The 19,189-nt window shown below is 43.0% G+C and overlaps 2 protein-coding genes across 2 annotated transcripts; one reads left to right on the forward strand and one right to left on the reverse strand.

The window, feature by feature from the left end:
* Window positions 1-300: 300 nt before the first annotated feature.
* Window positions 301-2,313, reverse strand: kbtbd13a (kelch repeat and BTB domain containing 13a). Its single transcript, XM_050052786.1, has one exon. It carries the CDS (start codon window positions 1,868-1,870, stop codon window positions 371-373), a length of 1,500 nt encoding a protein of 499 aa, XP_049908743.1. The 5' UTR covers window positions 1,871-2,313; the 3' UTR covers window positions 301-370.
* A 5,844-nt stretch (window positions 2,314-8,157) lies between these two features.
* Window positions 8,158-19,183, forward strand: rasl12 (RAS-like, family 12). Its single transcript, XM_050053070.1, has 5 exons — window positions 8,158-8,476; window positions 12,501-12,557; window positions 14,207-14,280; window positions 14,583-14,773; window positions 16,884-19,183. The coding sequence occupies exons 1-5, from the start codon at window positions 8,365-8,367 to the stop codon at window positions 17,209-17,211; spliced, it is 762 nt and encodes a 253-aa protein (XP_049909027.1). The 5' UTR covers window positions 8,158-8,364; the 3' UTR covers window positions 17,212-19,183.
* Window positions 19,184-19,189: the final 6 nt, after the last annotated feature.

Below are 19,189 nucleotides of genomic sequence, written 5' to 3' on the forward strand. Positions count from 1 at the left end.
CATGGCTAGCCAGCTGTAAGTAAAGCCAAGAGAGAATAAAATAAAAGGCAAAGCATTTACATCAGAAGTGATTAAAATTTTACCACCTCTAAATGAACAGCACTTTGAAATGCTAAAGCTCAAGGAGTCAGTGGAGCACTGCACTTTAAAAAGAAGCCTCTTGTATTTCATGTCATTTTGTGTTTTTTTCTTTTCTAAAAAAATGAACCGATTACTTACTGAGCAAAATCAACCGAAACTGACATCAGTTCAGGCAATCATTTTATTCTTCACCTTTGATCCTGATCCAGCATCATGAAAATAAGGTATGTGTAGTTACAAACCAGGACGAGCTCTCTCAGCAGCCCATCTGGTGATTTGTCAGCAGCTCTCACAGGTTATCAGAGCACTGTGGGGAGAATCTGGGACAGTCTCTGAGGTTTTGGTCCCGTGTTAGATCCTGAGAGTTTCCCATGAGGGAGACAGTGTCTTTAGGCAGCCTCATCAGAAATGTATATATAGACCCAATCCTGCCGAAACCTTTCATCTCACGCTTCACTCTCCATTTATAATCCTCTACAGTGTACTCTGTGGTCACATGCCGGCTCAGTGTGAACACAGAGTCTCCTCTGACCACGGCAGTGAACAGAGAGCCTTTACTGTTCCCGTACTGACCGGACATGGCCGTCCACTGGCCTGAGCTCAGATTGTAGCAGTCCATCACACACAGTAAGAAGTCGTTACAGGGTCCATTGCGCATCACATACAGGTTATCCTTATGGGCCACCATGTAGAGACCATAACTGTGCTCACGGATGAGCGTGGTGACCAGAAGCCATTGGTCCCGTTGAGGCACGTACTCGTGTATATCCGTGGCTCCTTTACCTTTCCAGAGACAGATAAAGATCCTGTTCATGGCTACAGCGGACACCACCGAGGCTGCAGGGCAAGGGAGGGGGGAGACAAACCCCCAGCTTCCACTCGACACCTTGTATCTCTCCACAGACGACAGCGCCTTCATGCTGTACTCACCTCCCAGGGCGTAGAGGCAGCCCTCATGACCTATCAGAGTGAAGTTGTAGCGTGGCTGCTGGGAGCCACAGATGGTGGACCATGTGTTGGCTGCAGGGTTGTAACAGAAACCAGTCTCCGCTACCTTCTTGCTAACATCATGCACTCCTCCGATGATGTAAAGATTGTTCTCCAGGATGGCCACGCCTGCCATCGTGGTGCTGGCGCTCACAGGTAGATGTGTCAGGACCTTCCACTCTCTGCTGTCTTCGTCCAGGTAGCAGACAGTCCTCTGGAGGTCCTGCAGCAGCTCAGTGGACGGCGAGTGGCTGCACACCGCCATGTAGCTACTCGGGAGAAGAGACTCTATGTACTCTACCAGCTTGATGGGTAGGGCGTGAACATCGTCCTTCAGGTCAGCGTACATGTCTCTGATGAATAAGGCTGAACTGTGGGAGAGCTCCCACACTCCGTAGGTGGCAGCTGTGTGGTACATGAGCAGGCAGTTTTCAGAGTTGATGATATGGATAAGGTGCTTGGTGAGGGCCGGCACCTGCAGAAAAGCTGCACATTGGATGGCTTCCACGATCTGGTCGCTGCTCAGCACGGGTCGCTCCCCGCCAAGGACCCGCAGCATGACCAGAAACCCCAGAATGCCCACACACTGCAGGTGGATGTCTTCTTGTTGGCACTCTCTCATTCCTGACTGGAACAATGCTCTGAAGTACTCACAGTTCTCAGCCAGAACGCTTTTATCTACAATGAAAGAGCTGCCGTCAATGTTGACCCTCAGGCTGTCCGCTGGCTCACAGTGTCCCGGCTGCTGGCTGAAGCGTGGACAGCTGCTGGACTCCATCACTTCCCCGCTGTGGATCTTCATTACATCCCAAATGAACTGCACACTCACAACAAGAAAGCCTGATCACAACACTGCACATGGCTGTTTAACCACACACTGCCAGTGAGACGTCCCATCCAGGGCAGATGCTGACAGACAGAGTTTTTTCACAGCTCTGAGAACAGACTCTATACATAGCAGACAGACGTGTGACACAGTTCAAGTACATTATGATGACCTGCAGCCAGAAGAGAAAGAGGAGCCGGATAATGGCTGGGTGGCCGTGAATGTGTGGATGATACATACTGCTCTTTGTTTGTGGCTGACAGTTGTGGAACAGCTGAAGATTTACCCTTGAGCAGCAGGAACTGGAACAATAGGTGGTTCCCCTGGGTCACATTGTGAGCGCGCCACTATTTCAGCACTTATTGAAAAGTTGAGTGCAGAACTCTCACTTGTAACTGAGTCCTTTTCCACTGTGAAACTGCTGCAGTCAAATATTTATCCGTCCTTTCCGCTACTGCCCAGAGCCCAAAGGTAACTTTAAGGTCTCGTGCCCCTGTAGTGTCGACACAATGTCGTCACAATCACTGTATTCGTCTTCTAAAATGTGCCGTTGTCTGATAGTGCAGGGGTTAATGACTCTACTGCACACCTGCCACTTCCATCCACTCTGCTGTCATTCATTCATTCACTTCATAACTAGAGGTCTTTATCCGTGGCCACCAGGGGGCCTTGCATCACCACACAGAGGAAGAAACAAAGAAACAAATAAATGAAAGTGAAAAATATCCAAGTCAGTGTTGCATAGCAAAATAAATAAATAAATGAATACAAATACAAATTAAACAAAAATCACAAGTGAATTACAATGACATTAGTCTCTTGTGTTATTGTTGTTACAATGATATTATTATCAAATAATGATCATAATAATAATAATAATAATAATGATAATTAATAATAATCATTATAATCAATTTATTCATACACCACCTTTAAAAATAAAATTACAAATTCACACACAAAGCACAACCCCCAAATAAAATAAAATAAAATAAAATGAAATAAAATAAAACAAAAAAATAAAAATAAAACAATGAAAAAATGAAATAAAATAAAATAAAATGAAATAAATACACTGTATGTACTCTGCCTCTGTAAAGCAGTTTAAAAAACAAAACAAAAAAAACAAACAAACAAAAAAAACAGTATCTCTCACACCAGTGAATCCCAACGGAAGGGTTGTGGTCCACAAGTGGGTCGTGAGTCCACCCTGAATGGACCGCAAGTGACTCGCAAACGTGTCAAGTTTGTAAAAAATACACTTTATTTTTTTAAGTACAGTGAATTTCTGGCACAAGGCTGTTATTATGAAATGTCTGTTTTTAAAATACACTTCAGATTTTACAGGAAATGTACAGTTTACATACAGTCTCTTTCAAAATAAAGTAGCTGCTACTTGCAAAGCTACTTTTATTTATTTTTCTAATTTTTTTTTTTGATAAGAAAAACTCTCAGCCAAACAAAGAGGCAAGGGAAGTTCAGTTTAACTGTTTATTGTAAAACAACAGACTTAAATTAAATTTTCTTTGTTGCAGTCAACAAGGTGAACCCAAACGCTAAACAAAAAGATTGGTAAAAGATGGGGTTTTGTTGCCTGATAATGTTCGGCAGGTAGGTAGGTGGTGACCCTATGACAGACGAAAACATAGCAAGTATTCACGAAAAATACATGAGCAAAAGTCTAAGTTGAATTCAAAATTCAACAGCAGCAGGGAGCAGGTGAGCTGAAGACGAGCCGAAGATGTAATCAGGAACTGAGGAGAGTGAGGGAGTGGCCACGCCCACAGCACGGACACACAGAGAGACAGACAGAGGGGGAAACAGAGGACAAGGGAAAACACTGGGAAACTAGTGACACGGCCATGGCTGTGACATTCCTCTTTGAACATGTCCTCCAATGACATGACATCATCAGTCGGCCTATTGCCCTCTCTCTGTCTTCCTCTCTCCTCTTCCTCCTTAATGCAATTCTCTGTCTCTGCCTCTTTCAGTTGACTCTCTGGCTCTGTCACTAACTCAAAAACAGAATTACAAAATATATTTTTTTAGTCAATAAATTCATAATAAACAAAAGACAGTAATATAAACTATAAAAATAAATGAAAACATGTCTTTATGGGGACATTAGAACATGAACATGTCCTGCAGATAACACGTGACATCACTATGTCTCTGTCTGCTCTCCTCCTTCTTCATATTGTCCTCTGTCTCTCGCCGTCTCTCGGCCCTCGTTGTGTCTGTTTCTCTGGTGTCCACTGCAGATCCCCTAAATATATACACTCTGTGGACGAGACACGTGAGAGATGCGTCAAGAAGTGTATCCAAGGGTCAGAGTAAGGCGGGTCTTGCCAAGAAAAGCCAATACTGAAGCAGCAAGCAGATTAAACTGCAGGATTAGTATGTGATGTCATACAGGAAAGCGTTCCTCGTCACATGACTTATCCTCAGTTTTATTATCCTTACTGTGATCCAGACCTCTGCAGATGAACAGTCCGCTGCACTTCAGAGCTACTCCTCAGAAAAAGAGCTGTAACTTTTGTAGATGCTAACGCGCTACTCTGTCAGTTAATCAGCTTTGCTACTGAAAAGCTAATGAGAAATGTAGAGTTAGTAACATTGCTACTTGTAGTGACGCCACTGCCCAACACTGCCCGGCAGCATATTACAGGAAGTAATTACAGCCATGTCATTTACACTATTTGTATGTGTAACCTGCTGCCTCTGCACGCCCAGCGCTAGACTGCTTCAGCACCTCCCCTGGACTCTGCGTAGCGATTTTTGTCTTTGTAGTTGTGGTGAATTGTCATGTGGAGTGAAGGAGGCACCAGACGCAGGATTCAGGATTGTGGTTGAGACCTTGGGCCTTTTTATATAGGAGTTGTGCAAATTTGCAGGAAAGCCCAATCAGTCTTTTTTCAGCATTGGCAGTATAAAAACAAAATCGGGGAGTGCGACAAAATACCGCCTACCTACTTTTGTTTATACAGAATGCGCCTTTTTCGGGGCAATGGGGGGCGTGAGCAAGTAACAAAACATGTAGCTCAGCGTGTGACGTAAACAGTGACGTGGGAGGGAAGCCGCGGCTGGTCAGTCCTTCGGCGATTCTCTCGTAAGTCGGCCCGTTCTTCACCGTCCCCGTCATCTGACGGTTAATGGCCTCTTCGTTTGCGAGGACAAGGAGGGCGCGCAATTCCTTGTCTCCCCAGTTGCTCATCTTTACAGTGTCTGTCAGGTTTGTGTTTCCCTCTTGCTACTAGCTGCTCGCTAATTCCTGCTATCAGCTGTTTCCTGTTTATCCACCGCCAGTGGCTCGCACGTGTGGCGTCATCAACAGCTCCTCCCACAAGTCTTCAACAGCCCCTCCCGTGGCAGAAGGCCACCTCGGTATGTTTAAACCAAAAAGGTTCCGCCAATATGTCTACCCTACGAGGCAGAAAATTGGGCACCTCGGATCAACTTGCCGATCCGGCTCTGTGTGTCTAAACGCTCACAGCTTGCCGGCAAAACGGCCCAACATTCGCCGAAAATCTGGCAGTGTAAAAGGGGCTAGTGACTGCGTTTTAATTCACAGTAACAGTCAGTAACATCTGTTGCTGCTCTTCAACAAATTGTCAACCTTGCGGGGTAACCCCCTAACCCTAACCCTAACCCATCAAATGAAGATAAACATGACTGTGAAGTTAAGTGAAATATGACTCTGAGAGGAATAAATTAACAGTTAACGGTTAACAGAAAAGCTAGTGCTCCATCTTGCCCAGTTTACACAGTATCAGTTGTCTTCTCGTTTACAGCAGGCTAGCCACACTCATAACCTCACCTCAATAACATCGTCCAACAGTACAAAAAAAACACATTTAATTTAAAGTCAAACCTCGTGGCGTACTGTCGCCTGATGTGTTAATAAATTGATGAACACACAATGAACAAATTAACAGGATGTGTGGTTTTAGCGCTGATATTGTGATATAATGCAGGACGCCGTTACAACGCTCACCTTGCTGGGCAAGAGAAAATAAACTTGGCATCCTAAACAGAGCAAATCTCAAAGCTACGGTGTCCTGCCAGGAACAAACTGTGTCAACTGCTGCATTTGTTGTGAAACAGACGCAACATCGCCTCTTACTGGCTCAAACAGAAAGCTGCCTTACATAATGTATTCGTCACTAATGTCAGTGGGTCTCATTCATGAAAAAAGAGTAAATCTGTGTGTAGATTTGCACATAAAAGCCTACTCTACTAAAAACCTACTCCGGATTCAGGAACGCCGCGGGAAATTCAGATTTGATCGTAAACACGTGTGTATGGTCATGAATGCCAATCCATCGTAAAGTGACAGCGCGCTCCCGGTAATCAGCAATTAGCATAAATCCCCGCCCATGAATATCCAACGACCACCATATAAGGAGGTGTAGGTACATCCAGTCGACCTGTCAGTCATGGCGCAAAGAAAGAAAGAGAAAGAAAGAAAAAATATTTTTTCCAAAGCGGAGATCGAAATAATTTTGGGTGAAGTGGACTTAAGAAAAAACATTTTATTTTCTTCAGTTAGTAGTGGTGTGACAGGGACAGGCAAAGCGAAGGCCTGGAGGAAGGTAACAGATGCTGTTAATGTTGTCAAAGAACCATGTCAGAGGTGAAGCGTAAATGGTTTGATATGAAACTGGAGGCAAAGAAATTCATAAGCACACACACAAAAAAATACAGCAGCCACAGGAGGAGGAGGCTCACAGTCACAACTATCTGAGGCTCACAGTCACAACTATCTGCTGACGAGCGCATCGCTGGCATAATTGGGGAGACCTCTCTGTCGGGAATTATTCCTGACGGAGCCAGCGACATGCCTCCACTGGAGTCAACATCAAACCCAGACTGTAATGTGTTATAGCCTAATGCATTCTGAAAATCATCATTGATAGCGTAGCGGTCACCAAACAAACAGAAGATTCATTTGTGGGGTTTTGAATGAAGTGGGAACGGGAAACCAGAGATGTTTTGTGCGTAATGAACTCTAAATCAGTGATGGCTGTCGGAATGTAGAGCTATTTAACATTTATTTTAACAAATGATATGGATAACATATAGCCTACAGCAGTTTGTATGCATCGTCTTCAAATTATTTGAATCTTAATAGACTAAAGCTCTGTTTTATACAACGTAAATTAAACATTTTCAAATCAGATTTATTCATTCAAATGATCAAAAAGCCAAAAAAAACCAAACACGTGTTGTCTCAAATAATTCTTTCAGCTGGCGCGTGCTCCTTCGTGGCTCCACCACCTGCTGCCCCTGCTGAACCCAGGCACCGAGGCTGAAGAGGCTGTGATCCGGCTGTCCTTGCGGATATTTTTATGATCATCATTCAACATGTAGAAAGAACGTGTAATCTATTGAGTCGATTTACATAGATAATTCACAATCATGAATCTAATCTGGATCTTAAACCTGCTAATTGCCAACTAATTTAACTAAATGTGTTATATTTTTAATATTTTGTCATGTTTAGATTACGTGTTTCAAAGGCATCTGTGTATTGTGTACATAACAGAGCGCGATACGAGTTAAAATTGTAATTTCCAATAGTGACAATCAATATTTATGCGCTTTACTAAATTTACACAAGCACTACGAGTGGTCAGGAGCAGGAGTAGATTTTGTTAGTAGCTACGAAAAGATCGGAGCTACTAAAATATTGATGAATGCGGACATGCACGTAAATTTCCGTCTGCAAACAGTTTACACACAAATTCCTTCTGCTCACGTTTCATGAATGAGACCCAGTGTGTTTAAACACTGTTTGAACTGTGTGGGAATATATAAGTGCACACTCAACAGAATTTACAAGATCGGTTTAGTTGTCTTTAGGAAAAGTACATGTTATATCTTTAAATGGGACAGAGTGTGTGTGTGTGTGTGTATGGGTGGGTGGGTGGGGGCAGGAATGTTTCCCAGGCCCCAGAAAAGCTTGAACTGCCCCTGCATGGAGGGAAACATAATCACAGATATATGTGTACACAAACAGAAGGAGCTCCTGAGGCATTTCACCAGTGGAATAAAACAAATCTTCATCTGTCTGAATGTCTGACTACAGGCTCAGTTCCAGCTCAGTGAGCTGGCTGCTGCTTCACTAACGGTACACTTCAGGTTTTACAAGCTGGGTTTGAAGTCTTTTTCCTAAAATGGAGAGGTCAGTGCATCAGTTGCGCACGAGACTGTTTTTTTCTCTCACAGGAGCAGAAGGCTCACACTGATCCCAGGACAGTGTCTGGATATGAACCCTAACAGTTCACTTGGACCTGTAAAATACTTTCCTTTCATTTCTGACGCTTCTTTTCAAGAGAAAGAAACAACAAGTCTTATTTTTCACAGCCTGTCTGTTTGGAAATGTGTTTTTATTTTCTCCAGCTGCTTCAGAGGAGACCACAATCTGTTGGGAATAAGAATGTGAAGCATTTTGACGGAGCATCATCATCATGTCGTTGATGTTTGGGAAAGTGAAGACGTGTAATGCGGCCGCAGCTCCTGACAGAAGCCCAGCTGAGTGTAACCTGGTGCTGCTTGGTGTGATGGGCTCCGGGAAATCAGGTCCCACTTTAACTGCCATATTTATATTCACATATTTCATGGCAACAAATGTTAAAATAGTTTCACTACATGTAAATGACCATTTACCCCTCCTGATAACATCTGATATTTGTGTTTATGAATCACAAAGTCAGCAGCTGGCTGCATTAACACAAACCAGGAAAGAAACACTGTAAAATTCTTGTTCCTGTTTTAGTGAACAATTTTTTAAAAATCTAAAAGTTTGGTATAACGTGGTATAACGTTACGTTGCTTCTTGATTATTTTTTTTGACTGTCTTTCAGTTCTGAGCATTAAAGGTCCAGTGTGTAGGATTTAGGGGGATATATTGGCTGAAATTAAATATAATATAATAAGTATGTTTTCTTCAGTGTGGGTCTATCATCATGGGAAAATGAGAATTGTCTGTTTTTGTTACCTTAGCATGAGCCATTGATGTTTACATAGGGAGTGGGCAGCGTTGGGGCCCGTTACTCTAAAAATGTAATATATTAATCATTAATTTTAGTAATTTAGTAATGACATTACTTTGCCTATTCATCCCTGTCAACAGTAATTTCTGTTAGACCCCATTAAATTGGTGATTGCCAACACATTCTCACTCTGACTTTGTCACATATCGACGTTTGGGTCATGGACTTTACACGTGCAAGGTACCCTGGGTGCGTTGGTTGTTGACATTGGGGCAATTTAACATTTACATACAGTCTCTTTCAAAATATACACACTACTTTGGTACGTGACTTGATGTTTTTTTTTCCCTTCAACAACAAAAACACGTGGTCAGGTTTAGGAAAAAATAACAAGGTTTGGCTTTAGAATCCTACGGGACACAAACACCACTCTCTTGGGTGAAGGTCACCGTTTGTTGGACCCATCCACCACCCCTCCCGACTTTCACTGCCTTAACTTTTGTCCTTCTCATGCCGTGTTCCACCCTAACACCGCCGGGCGCCAAACTATAACGGCAACCGTATTATGCAGACGTTAAAGGATGCCTTTTTTTGTTGGTTTCTGATGCTGCAAGTCACTGCCCAAGCATCGTATTTTGATAGTCTGAGTGGGCGGAAGTTCGCTGCAGAGATCAGCCTCTCATTGGGCGGAACGAGCCACCCGCTGAAGTCCCGCCCTACCACCTCCGGTTGTCATAGTCGACAAACATCCTGTACTAACTTTTGCGGTGTTTGATCTTGCAGGGATGTAGCCATTTTTCTGCCATGGTTCGCGTCCTGTAGGCGATATGTTTGTGGGTGTGTTACACCAAAACCTGTTTCCCCCCGGCAATATTTTTGCAAGCACACCGTTGCTGTGGCACCGCCCAGAACGATTGTTATTGGTTGAAAGAAATACAAGCAGCCAGGGCGTTTTTTTCTCCAATCTCAAAGTGAGAGTCGGCCCAGCCAGACCTTTCTTTTCTTGAGAAAGGTCTGGTGAGCGAGACTATATTTTGATAACTTCAGAGTGAGACCAGGCTCTAATTGCATATCTGTGTGCCTCTTGTCAAGTTTCAGTTCAGAAAGGGCCCCAATGCAGAGCAGCAGGCAGGTTTGAGCTTAAACAAAAAACAAGCTTTAATAAAGCTGATAAAAACACCCAGAACAGGCAGGTAGCTGAACGTCCAAATGACAGAAGAACCAAAAGTAACTGAAAACCAACTGAGATAATACAATGAACTCAGGTAAAAAATCCAAACAGAACACAAGACACCAGGCAGGAAACAACACCAACACAGGGATGAGCACAGACAATCTGACAAAGATATATATACACAGAAAACTAATCACAAGAACGAGACACAGGTGCAGGAGCAGGAGGACACGGGCAGAAGGAGGGAAATGGGGATTGGCTAACAACAGGGCTGTGGAGGGGAACACTGGGTGGAGCAAACACGACTAACACAGAACAGGTGTGAAGGGAAGACTCTGTGAACAGGAAGGACTAACGAGACTGAAGGAAGACAGGTGTGATAGGAAACAGGCGGGAAAACACACAAAGACAGGAAGTAAAACCAGGCGTGACACATGAGGAGAGAATCTGCAAAATAAAACAGGAAACACATTAAACATGAATGAATAACATGAAACATGGAGGAACACAAACAGAAAACCCCAAAACAAAGTCCATAGGATAACAGGAAATGGCAGAGTGTCAGAAAAACAGATTTTTTTTAAAACGTAAAACTGCTTTATTAAGTGTTTTTACCAGTTTTAATAACCTGGTCTGTTTGTTTTGGAGAGCAAGAGACCTCAGCGGATAATTCGGCTCCCGCTAAAAACCACCTGACAAATAAACACTGAGGGATTTCTAACTGGGAGAAGTTTCAGCTGGTTGCAATCAGCAGTCGTCAAGGCTAGATGCTACTAAATCCCCCTAAATCTTACACACTGTTCCTTTAAAGCTAACAACAGTCTAAAATAACATGTCTTCCTAAAACATTAAAAGTAACTTTTCCTGTGTTTTGTGTCTAAGTGACGAATTAGAACAACAATTTATCAAAGTGGTCCAGTAGTGGGCGAGACCACTGCAGCCAGTAGCCGCGAAACTGGCTGCAAACTCTACAGGTAATTGAGCACCGTCAATTTATGTTCACTTAAAGTGTTTGTTTTTGTCACTGCTGGGCTCAGATAGTTATTATACGTGTCTGACAACATTATGGAAGTGATCCCACGGAGATAGACCTTTTTCTCAAGGTATAATGGTGCGTTTGTTTTGTACTCGGAGGTCGGAAGTCGGAAATGGGAATGACGTCAACTCCGAGTTGACAACAGTTTTTGCATTCTAGTTGACAACGGTGGACAAGTCGGAAAAAAACATGGACGTTACCGTTCTACCGTTGGGCTAGCCGTAGCCACTGTTAGCAATATCAGTTGATAACAACGCTCTATGTGGCATTTTGCACATACAGTCAGCATAGCAACATGCCCACGGATAAAAATGTAACAGTACTATGGGTATGGCTGACCTAATGTAAAACAAATAAGATAGAATTGCTATAAACAGTACTTTAGCAGAGTGTTTACTCACTATGTATGTGACCGGCAGCCATCATGAATTCGTAAGTTGGGGTTGATGCGGTTGCTCTGAGTTTCCGAGTTGGAGCTGGGAACTGGGAATTTCCGACCTCCGAGTACAAAACGAACGCAGCATAAGATCCTTGTTGTTTAACCAAACAGCCCAGAAATGGTCATCTCCAAACCCACCAGACTCCATTTAAATAAACTGTAATTTTAGCATGTATAGAAGCAGCATATTTTAACATCTAACTGGGTGAATTAAGGGTTAATTTAAACCAAACCAGAGTTGGTGATTGATAAAACAGTAGAAAGATAAACAAAGATGGCTTTTGTTGGCTTTACTTTGTTTCTGTCATTTTTGAATGAAGTGTGTTTTACGATGTTAAAATTAGTGTTTTTTTAAATGGAGTCTGGTGGGTTTGACCAGAGTGATTTTGGGGCTGTTTCTCGTTTAACAAACAACAAAAAAAAGCTTTTACTCTTTAACATAAATTTCTGTCTCTCTAGGGATCATTTGCATAATGTTGTCAGACACTTGTAAGAACAATCTGAGCCTGTCAGTGGCAAACACAAGCACTTTCAGCAGACGTACATTGACTGTGCCCAGTTGCCTGCAGGGATTACATTCAGCCTGTTTCAGTGCTGCTGGCTGCAGCGCTCCGGCTCAACACTGGACCAGCTCAAGTAAATGTTATTTCCATTAGTCACTTAGACACAAAAACATTGGAATTAGGATCCAGGTTGGAAACTACCAAATTACCCTTCAACAGTTCATTTTACTCAGATGTGTTTTGGAGGTTGTTGGCAAATGTTCGGTTACATAATGCTTTTTATTCTTGGACTGGACGCCATCTAGATATGTTTGTACTTTACGAGTCTCATTTTGATGTCAAATGTGAACGTTTATGTAGCAGTGGTTTTCTCAGGGCCCTCACTGACCCCGCTCCCCGCAGACCCCACAGTTAGAGAGTCACTCAGACTGTGTTCTGTTGTTTCTCTTTGCTTTACAGCACTGACTGTCAAGTTCCTCACAAAGCGCTTCATCAGTGAATATGACCCCCATCTTGGTGAGATCTCTGCTTTCATTTTAATGAGTGTAATACATAGAGAAGAGGTGGTGGACAGTAACTAAGTACATTACCTGTGTTGAGGTGGCTGAATTAAAGGGATAGTGCACCCAAAAATGTAAATTCAGCCATTATCTACTCACCCATATGCCGAGGGAGGCTCAGGTGAAGTTTTAGAGTCCTCACATCACTTGCGGAGATCCAAGGGGAGAGGAGGTAGCAACACAACTCCACCTAATGGAGGCTGACGGCACCCCAGATTAAAATGTCCAAAAACACATAATTGAAACCACAAAATATCTCCATACTGCTCGTCCGTAGTGATCCAAGTGTCCTGAAGCCCCGACATAAAAAGTTGTTTGGAAAAACGTCATTTGAACTCTGTTTTTAGCCTCATTGTAGCCTGTAGCTCTGACTGCCTCTCTGTGCACCGCGCTCGTGTGTGTGCTTGCGCGAGACCGTGAGACATGGGCACCGCCTTCATGTGTGTTCACGTGCTTTCGCTGGTCTCGCACAAGTTCAAATGACGTTTTTCCAAACAACTTTTTATGTCGGGGCTTCAGGACACTTGGATCACTACGGACGAGCAGTATGGAGATATTTTGTGGTTTCAATTATGTGGTTTCAAAAATTATGTTTTTGGACGTTTGAATCTGGGGCGCCGTCAGCCTCCATTAGGTGAAGTTGTGTTGCTACCCCCTCTCCCCTTGGATCTCTGCAAGTGATGTGAGGACTCTAAAACTTCACCTGAGCCTCCCTCGACATGGGTGAGTAGATAATGGCTGAATTTACATTTTTGGGTGCACTATCCCTTTAATTCAGCCACCTCAACACAGGTAATGTACTTAGTTACTGTCCACCACCTCTTCTCATATCATGTGTCTGTTTTTGAAACTAAGCTGTTTTTATTTTGTCCCATTCACCTAAACACGCTTTGGGTGATTGGCACGGTGATAAAAGGCTTTTTGTAAAAAAGAAAATGATCAACCTTGCAATAGAGAACCACTGTGTGTGCTCTGTATGCTCTACATTAGTGGTTCCCAGCAGTTCTCTTCATGTGTGCGCAACAATAGTCAACCACAAAAATGTTAATGGACTGGCTGGATTTTGTACCAGCCTGAATCAAAGGATGTGTTCATGGGGCAAGGGGACAGTTGACATCATGGCAGCTTTACTTTGTGTAAATTGTGGACGGACTTTGGCAAAAAAAAAGTTTAACAGATATGTACATGGAATCTTAAATTCATAATTATGAATGAGTAACACTTCAGTATTACAGATACGTAGCATTTGTTGGGCTAATTGTTTGAATTTATGGCAAAGAAACTTACAGAAGGAGGAAAATCAAACTGTCCCAATCACCTGTAATTCACCCGACTTGTCCTTTACTTGAGTGTTTCCTTTTTCTGCTACTATGTTTACATGCTGGTATACATAGCTATACTTTAAGATGTCCTCCAGACACATTTTGAGAAATGTGAGTGTAAAAAACAAACCATGTACACACATCATTCTGCACAGTGAAGCTCAAATACACAGTCATGAGTGGAGGGAGACTTCAGGTAGAAGATCTCCCACCACTGCAGAACACACTGGAATGTATCTGTGATAATGTAATGGTTTCTTTTGCGTCGTTGGCTGCTGTGTAGAGGATATCTATTCGTCAGAAGAGAGGGTGGACCAGCAGCCAGTCACAGTGAGAGTGATGGACACCTGTGACCAGGTATGATGTGTTGACTCTGTGTGTGTGGGGTGGTAGAAAGGCTTGAGGGTTTTACTCACATATGCTCTGTGTAGCCCATCATTGTTTCATTTTCTGTTATTGTGTCCATGAAAAACAGAAAAAGGGCTCCTCACCACGTCAAAAGAAAAAAGAGAGAAATGAAATGGCAGATTTAGGCCCATTATGGCCTCAGTGTAAAGTAATTTGCAGTGTGTAACGTGACGCTACTTCACAACACAGTGTCTTGTTGATTAGAACGTAAGTGTGCAGTGTGTGTTTTTGTGTCCCGTGTGTGTGTGAAGGACGGTCCGGTGAACAGTGAGCGTTACCTGTCGTGGGCCAGCGCCTTCCTCGTCGTCTACAGCATCGACAACATGGAGAGCTTCAAAGGCTGCCAGCTGTACCTGCAGACACTCGCCCTGCACAACAAAACCTTCAGGCCACAAACTCCCATCATCCTGCTGGGGAACAAGCTGGACATGGACAGATACAGGTTGGTATCTGTGTGTGTGTCTGTGTGTCTGTGTGCGTGTGTTCTATAAAAAAATAATAATATGACAAACACAATGACTAAAGAGCCCTCAGAGTGAAGATTCCGCTGCGTACCACTAGAGGGAGCTTGTGTGCCAATGCCACAAGTGGTACACACACCATAGTTTGGGAACCAGTGCCTCAGATAATACAGCTGCACAGAGCACAAAGTACATTACAGTTATTAAAATTATTCTGATGCATATGCTTGACAAATGAATAGCTCTGCAATATTTTTAAACAAAATATTTAAGTATATAATAAACATCTCTTTTACGTTAAGAAAGTTTTCTCCAGTGTTTGTTGCTTCGGTGCAGCCTTGAGTTACCTGAATGAACTCTATTCTGTTCTGTGTTTATTTTCATTGTCATCGTCATCTTTTGCACTGATTACATTGATAAATTGCTCACATTGGCTGTTTGCTCACGGGGCTTTGGTTGCACATGCAGTTGCATTGTGATTGTCTGACACGACTGCACATAAATTAGGAAAGTAACAAATTACTAGTCCATACCCATTGAGTGCACGGTTGCCCACGTACAGTTTCACATGGTGTGTGTTTGAGATACAGGTCATAGGAAATTGCAGATTAAATAGTCAACTGAACCCATTAAAAAGAGCAATGTATTCAGACAGAGTTTTTGTGAATTTGATAGTACGATTGCTTTATTGGAAGTACAGTAGTACCATTGCCAATAGTGGGATAGTTAGTGGACTAAAAGTGTACATTAGTAGTTGAGGTAGCACGTTGAAAGGCAGATAGTTAAAGTGTTTATATGTATTGACTTAAAAGTGGGGCGCACTGGTAGTTCACATGGGAAAAGTGCGGCAAAAATTAGAAAAAAACCCCCAAACATTGGTCCACAGGGGGAGCCACAGCGATCGGTCGCATTTTAGCCATTTTGAAGCATTTTTCTGTTGTTATAGCGCCACCCAGTTGCCAATTAGAGTTACATTTCTCCAGTCACCTTGAGGCGTCCTGTTCTACATATCTACCAAGTACAGAAAAAATCCATATGGTGGTTAGGCTTAGATAAGAAATGAGCTCTCTAGCGCCCCCATTTTGTTTGATGGGGTCAATAATGGAGGGGTCCCCTCAGATTATGTGTGGTCATATGCCTACAAAGTTGCACGGTGATGGGTGAAACCCTTGAGATGTTATACACCTTTATGTGATGAGCCACGCCCTCCGCAATATTCATTGCCTTATAGAAGCTCAGTTTTAGTAAGTTTTCCAACTTTTGCCAAGAGGGAACTTTAGATATTGGTCCCTAGATTATGTTCACCCAGTTTCATGCAGATCGCTCAAACTTCCTAGGAAGAGATCCATTTGAAGTGTTTTTCAAAAAATTCAAAATGGCGGAAAATCTATATAAGCGGAAGTTATGGGTTCTTGAGGCAAATGTGTTCCTCATGAGGAGAGGCATCTCTGTGCAAAGTTTCATGTCTCTACGACATACGGGGCATGAGATATGCCCATTCAAAGTTTGACATTTCAATGGGTTGCTATAGCGCCCCCCTTTGGCCAATTGATGTAATATTGCTTCATTGGCATCCTCCCATGACCCTCTACCACTGTGCCAAATTTCACATGGATTGACCAAGTCAGTGAGGAGAAAAATGTGGAACAGACACACACACAGAGTTTTCGTCATTATATAGTAAGATTAGTCTCATATTGCATTTTGCTGTTGTTTATGGTGTGTGGTGTTTTGCAGCAGAGGAGGCTCAGCCCCTGCTATTAAAAAGTGAGAGGAAAGACAGACAGTGAAGAGTTAGAGAGTTGGTTGAGGCTGTGCTTCACGTTGCTGTGCATGAAAGCTTCATGAGTACAAACACCTGTGTGACAGCGGATGTAAAACACAGCATCAGATCAGGCTCTTCATAGACGATCCTTTATTGTCCTCGATATTGATCTTTGAGATCAGATCGGAGCATCCCAAGAACAAAGTGTGACTATAAAAGTGTGTACTGCCTTATGTGAAATGTTGTACTGTGTATCGAGTGTAAAAATAATGAATGTTATTATTTGACCACATCATAAAATATCACAATGACGTGTTCTCTCTCAGGCAGGTGAGTCAGTGTGAGGGCGAGCAACTGGCGGCTCGTTATGGCTGTTTGTTCTTCGAGGTGTCGGCCTGTCTGGACTTCCTCTCTGTGCAGCGCGTCTTCTACGAGGCGGTGAGGAGGGCGAGGCAAGGAGGGGAGCGCAGCCGCCTGGTACCGGCCATCTACATCAGAGAGGACAAAGCGCTGCTCCCCACCTTCGCCACCCCCTGCTACAAGGAGCTGCCGGCCCCGGCCACCGCCAAGCTGGTCACAGTGAAGACGTCCAGAGCGCAGAGCAAACGGAGGGCTGCCACACTCACTCTGCTCAAGGGCTTCAAGATCTTCTGACACCACTCTGCCACCCCCCAACATCTCCACTGACTCTGTGAAAGACTGCAGAGCTCTACAGGGGGTGGACACAATAACATGAACAGCTCTACAGTGAACAGATGAATGAATCCTGAAGACATGAGCAGAGAAACAGATGATTCTCTGACTGTAAGAACCCTTTAGGTTTATGTTCTCATCATCTGTTTGAACTTTTGTTGCTGAGAACTCTGGTTTCATTTTTTAATTTGGCAGACAGCACTAAAAACTACAGATACAGTCTGTGTTCATGGGAACGTTTACTAAACGTCACATCCTTTCATGCCGAGGGGCAAAGAAAGTATTCGCTGCCATACTGAAGAGCTGCTGTGTGACTTTTTCAACCTGGACCGTATTTTAAGTGACTAATGGGGACAAGATTTTTTTTAAACTAGTCCAGTATTGAGTGAGTGCATATTGGCACCATCGCTTTATGTCAGTGTTATTTTAGATTTAGTCTTGTTTCAGTAACATTTTAGTCATTTTTATCCTTTATAGTTTAAGTCTAGTGTTTTTTATAAACTTTTTTAAAACTTTATAATTCATTTCCTGTAGATTCTGCACAATAAAAGACCTGTTATTTTGTTATGTAAAAACTTTTATTGTGATGCAGCAAATAAGGAAATGTTGAGTTTTCGAGCAGCAACTTCACACAATTTCTAACACGGCGGATAGTGAACATGAAACAGTAACAGAAAGCAGATATTTAAAGTTAAAACAGGACACAGGAGAGAAACTAAACTCCAAACCACAGAGATTCAGTTCGACGCTACAGATGTACTGAGAGCTGAACACACAGAGACTTTTATAAATGCCTTTCTCTCTGGTCTCCTGCAGACAGAGGGGAGGAGAGTCCCACAACACACAAGCTTGTCTCAGGGGGAGAAATGGGGTCACTGGGGGTTGGCTGCGGTCCTTCTTGAGGGTGGGTGGCCTGCCCTTTGGACCTACTCTGGAGAAGGTCTCATCTTTGGTGCAGCTCAGCGCATCACGGTGCATCTAAACTGATAATGGGAACGCAAAGTAGCGCGGCATGGCTTGACTCGGCGGGGCCAAAGGTGACAGTGGAAAAGGCCCATATTTGTACCCATGACCCTTGGCCGCTGTTGCCATGGAGAAGAAGTCAGCCACCCATTCAAAATACTTCATTGTTGCAGTTTTGAACACATCGCCATATAAGGTGGAGATTATAAAATCTGTTATCTCAGTGGCATAAACTTCAGCTCCTGCCCACTGTTAGCAGTGCATGTGACAGAATTTTAAGCTCTGTGATTGGATGTTTCTTGGTGAAATGCACCTTGGGAATTGTAGTTGATGATCTTTATTTCAGTTTTTATGTCCATGGGCCTTTTGTACCAAAGAACCAGATATTTTCTAACACTGTTGTTCACCTTTTGTAACGATGATTTAGATAAAGTTCAATGTGATCCAAGCTTTAGATGAGCTCCAGCTGTGAGTGAGAAAAAATCCTTTATTTAACCAGGTAAAAATCTCACTGAGAGTTAAAATCTGACCGGGCCGAGAGGGTGAATGAACTGGACTTTCACTCAGATAGCTCTCCCCACTTCCCAACTCAGTGTTGAGAATCATGTTATGGCCTTCACATCTCAACACAGCTCAACACCTGTGGGAGATTTTGTAGCAACACGCTCTGTACCTCCATCATCAACACAACAAATGAGAAAATGTTGTTTTCACCCCCTCAGGAGAGTTGAATATACTGCTGAGGCTCCACACCTCTAAGACACTGTTAGTTTTTACTTTAATTTGTCACCAATCTGTAAAACATAATAATGCTGCCGTCGTTGAGGTTTTCTTCTTTAACTTCTTCCCTCTGAGACAAAAATTTGAACTGAACTTTCAAAAATAAGCACAAAAATGTTTGTTGGAACCAAACACTGAGACAGAGAACAACAAAACTCTACTTCTTAAGTATAAGGTGTTTATTCTTTGAATTTGC

The sequence above is a fragment of the Epinephelus moara genome, chromosome 1, assembly GCF_006386435.1.
Source record: "Epinephelus moara isolate mb chromosome 1, YSFRI_EMoa_1.0, whole genome shotgun sequence".
NCBI lineage: Eukaryota > Metazoa > Chordata > Actinopteri > Perciformes > Serranidae > Epinephelus > Epinephelus moara.

Coding starts and splice junctions, on each gene's coding strand:
- kbtbd13a (XM_050052786.1), bottom strand. CDS start 1,870: ATGAAGATCCACAGCGGGGAAGTGATGGAGTCCAGCAGCTGTCCACGC.
- rasl12 (XM_050053070.1), top strand. CDS start 8,365: ATGTCGTTGATGTTTGGGAAAGTGAAGACGTGTAATGCGGCCGCAGCT. Junction 14,281..14,582: donor TGATGGACACCTGTGACCAG/GTATGATGTGTT, acceptor GTGTGTGTGAAG/GACGGTCCGGTGAACAGTGA. Junction 14,774..16,883: donor CTGGACATGGACAGATACAG/GTTGGTATCTGT, acceptor GTTCTCTCTCAG/GCAGGTGAGTCAGTGTGAGG.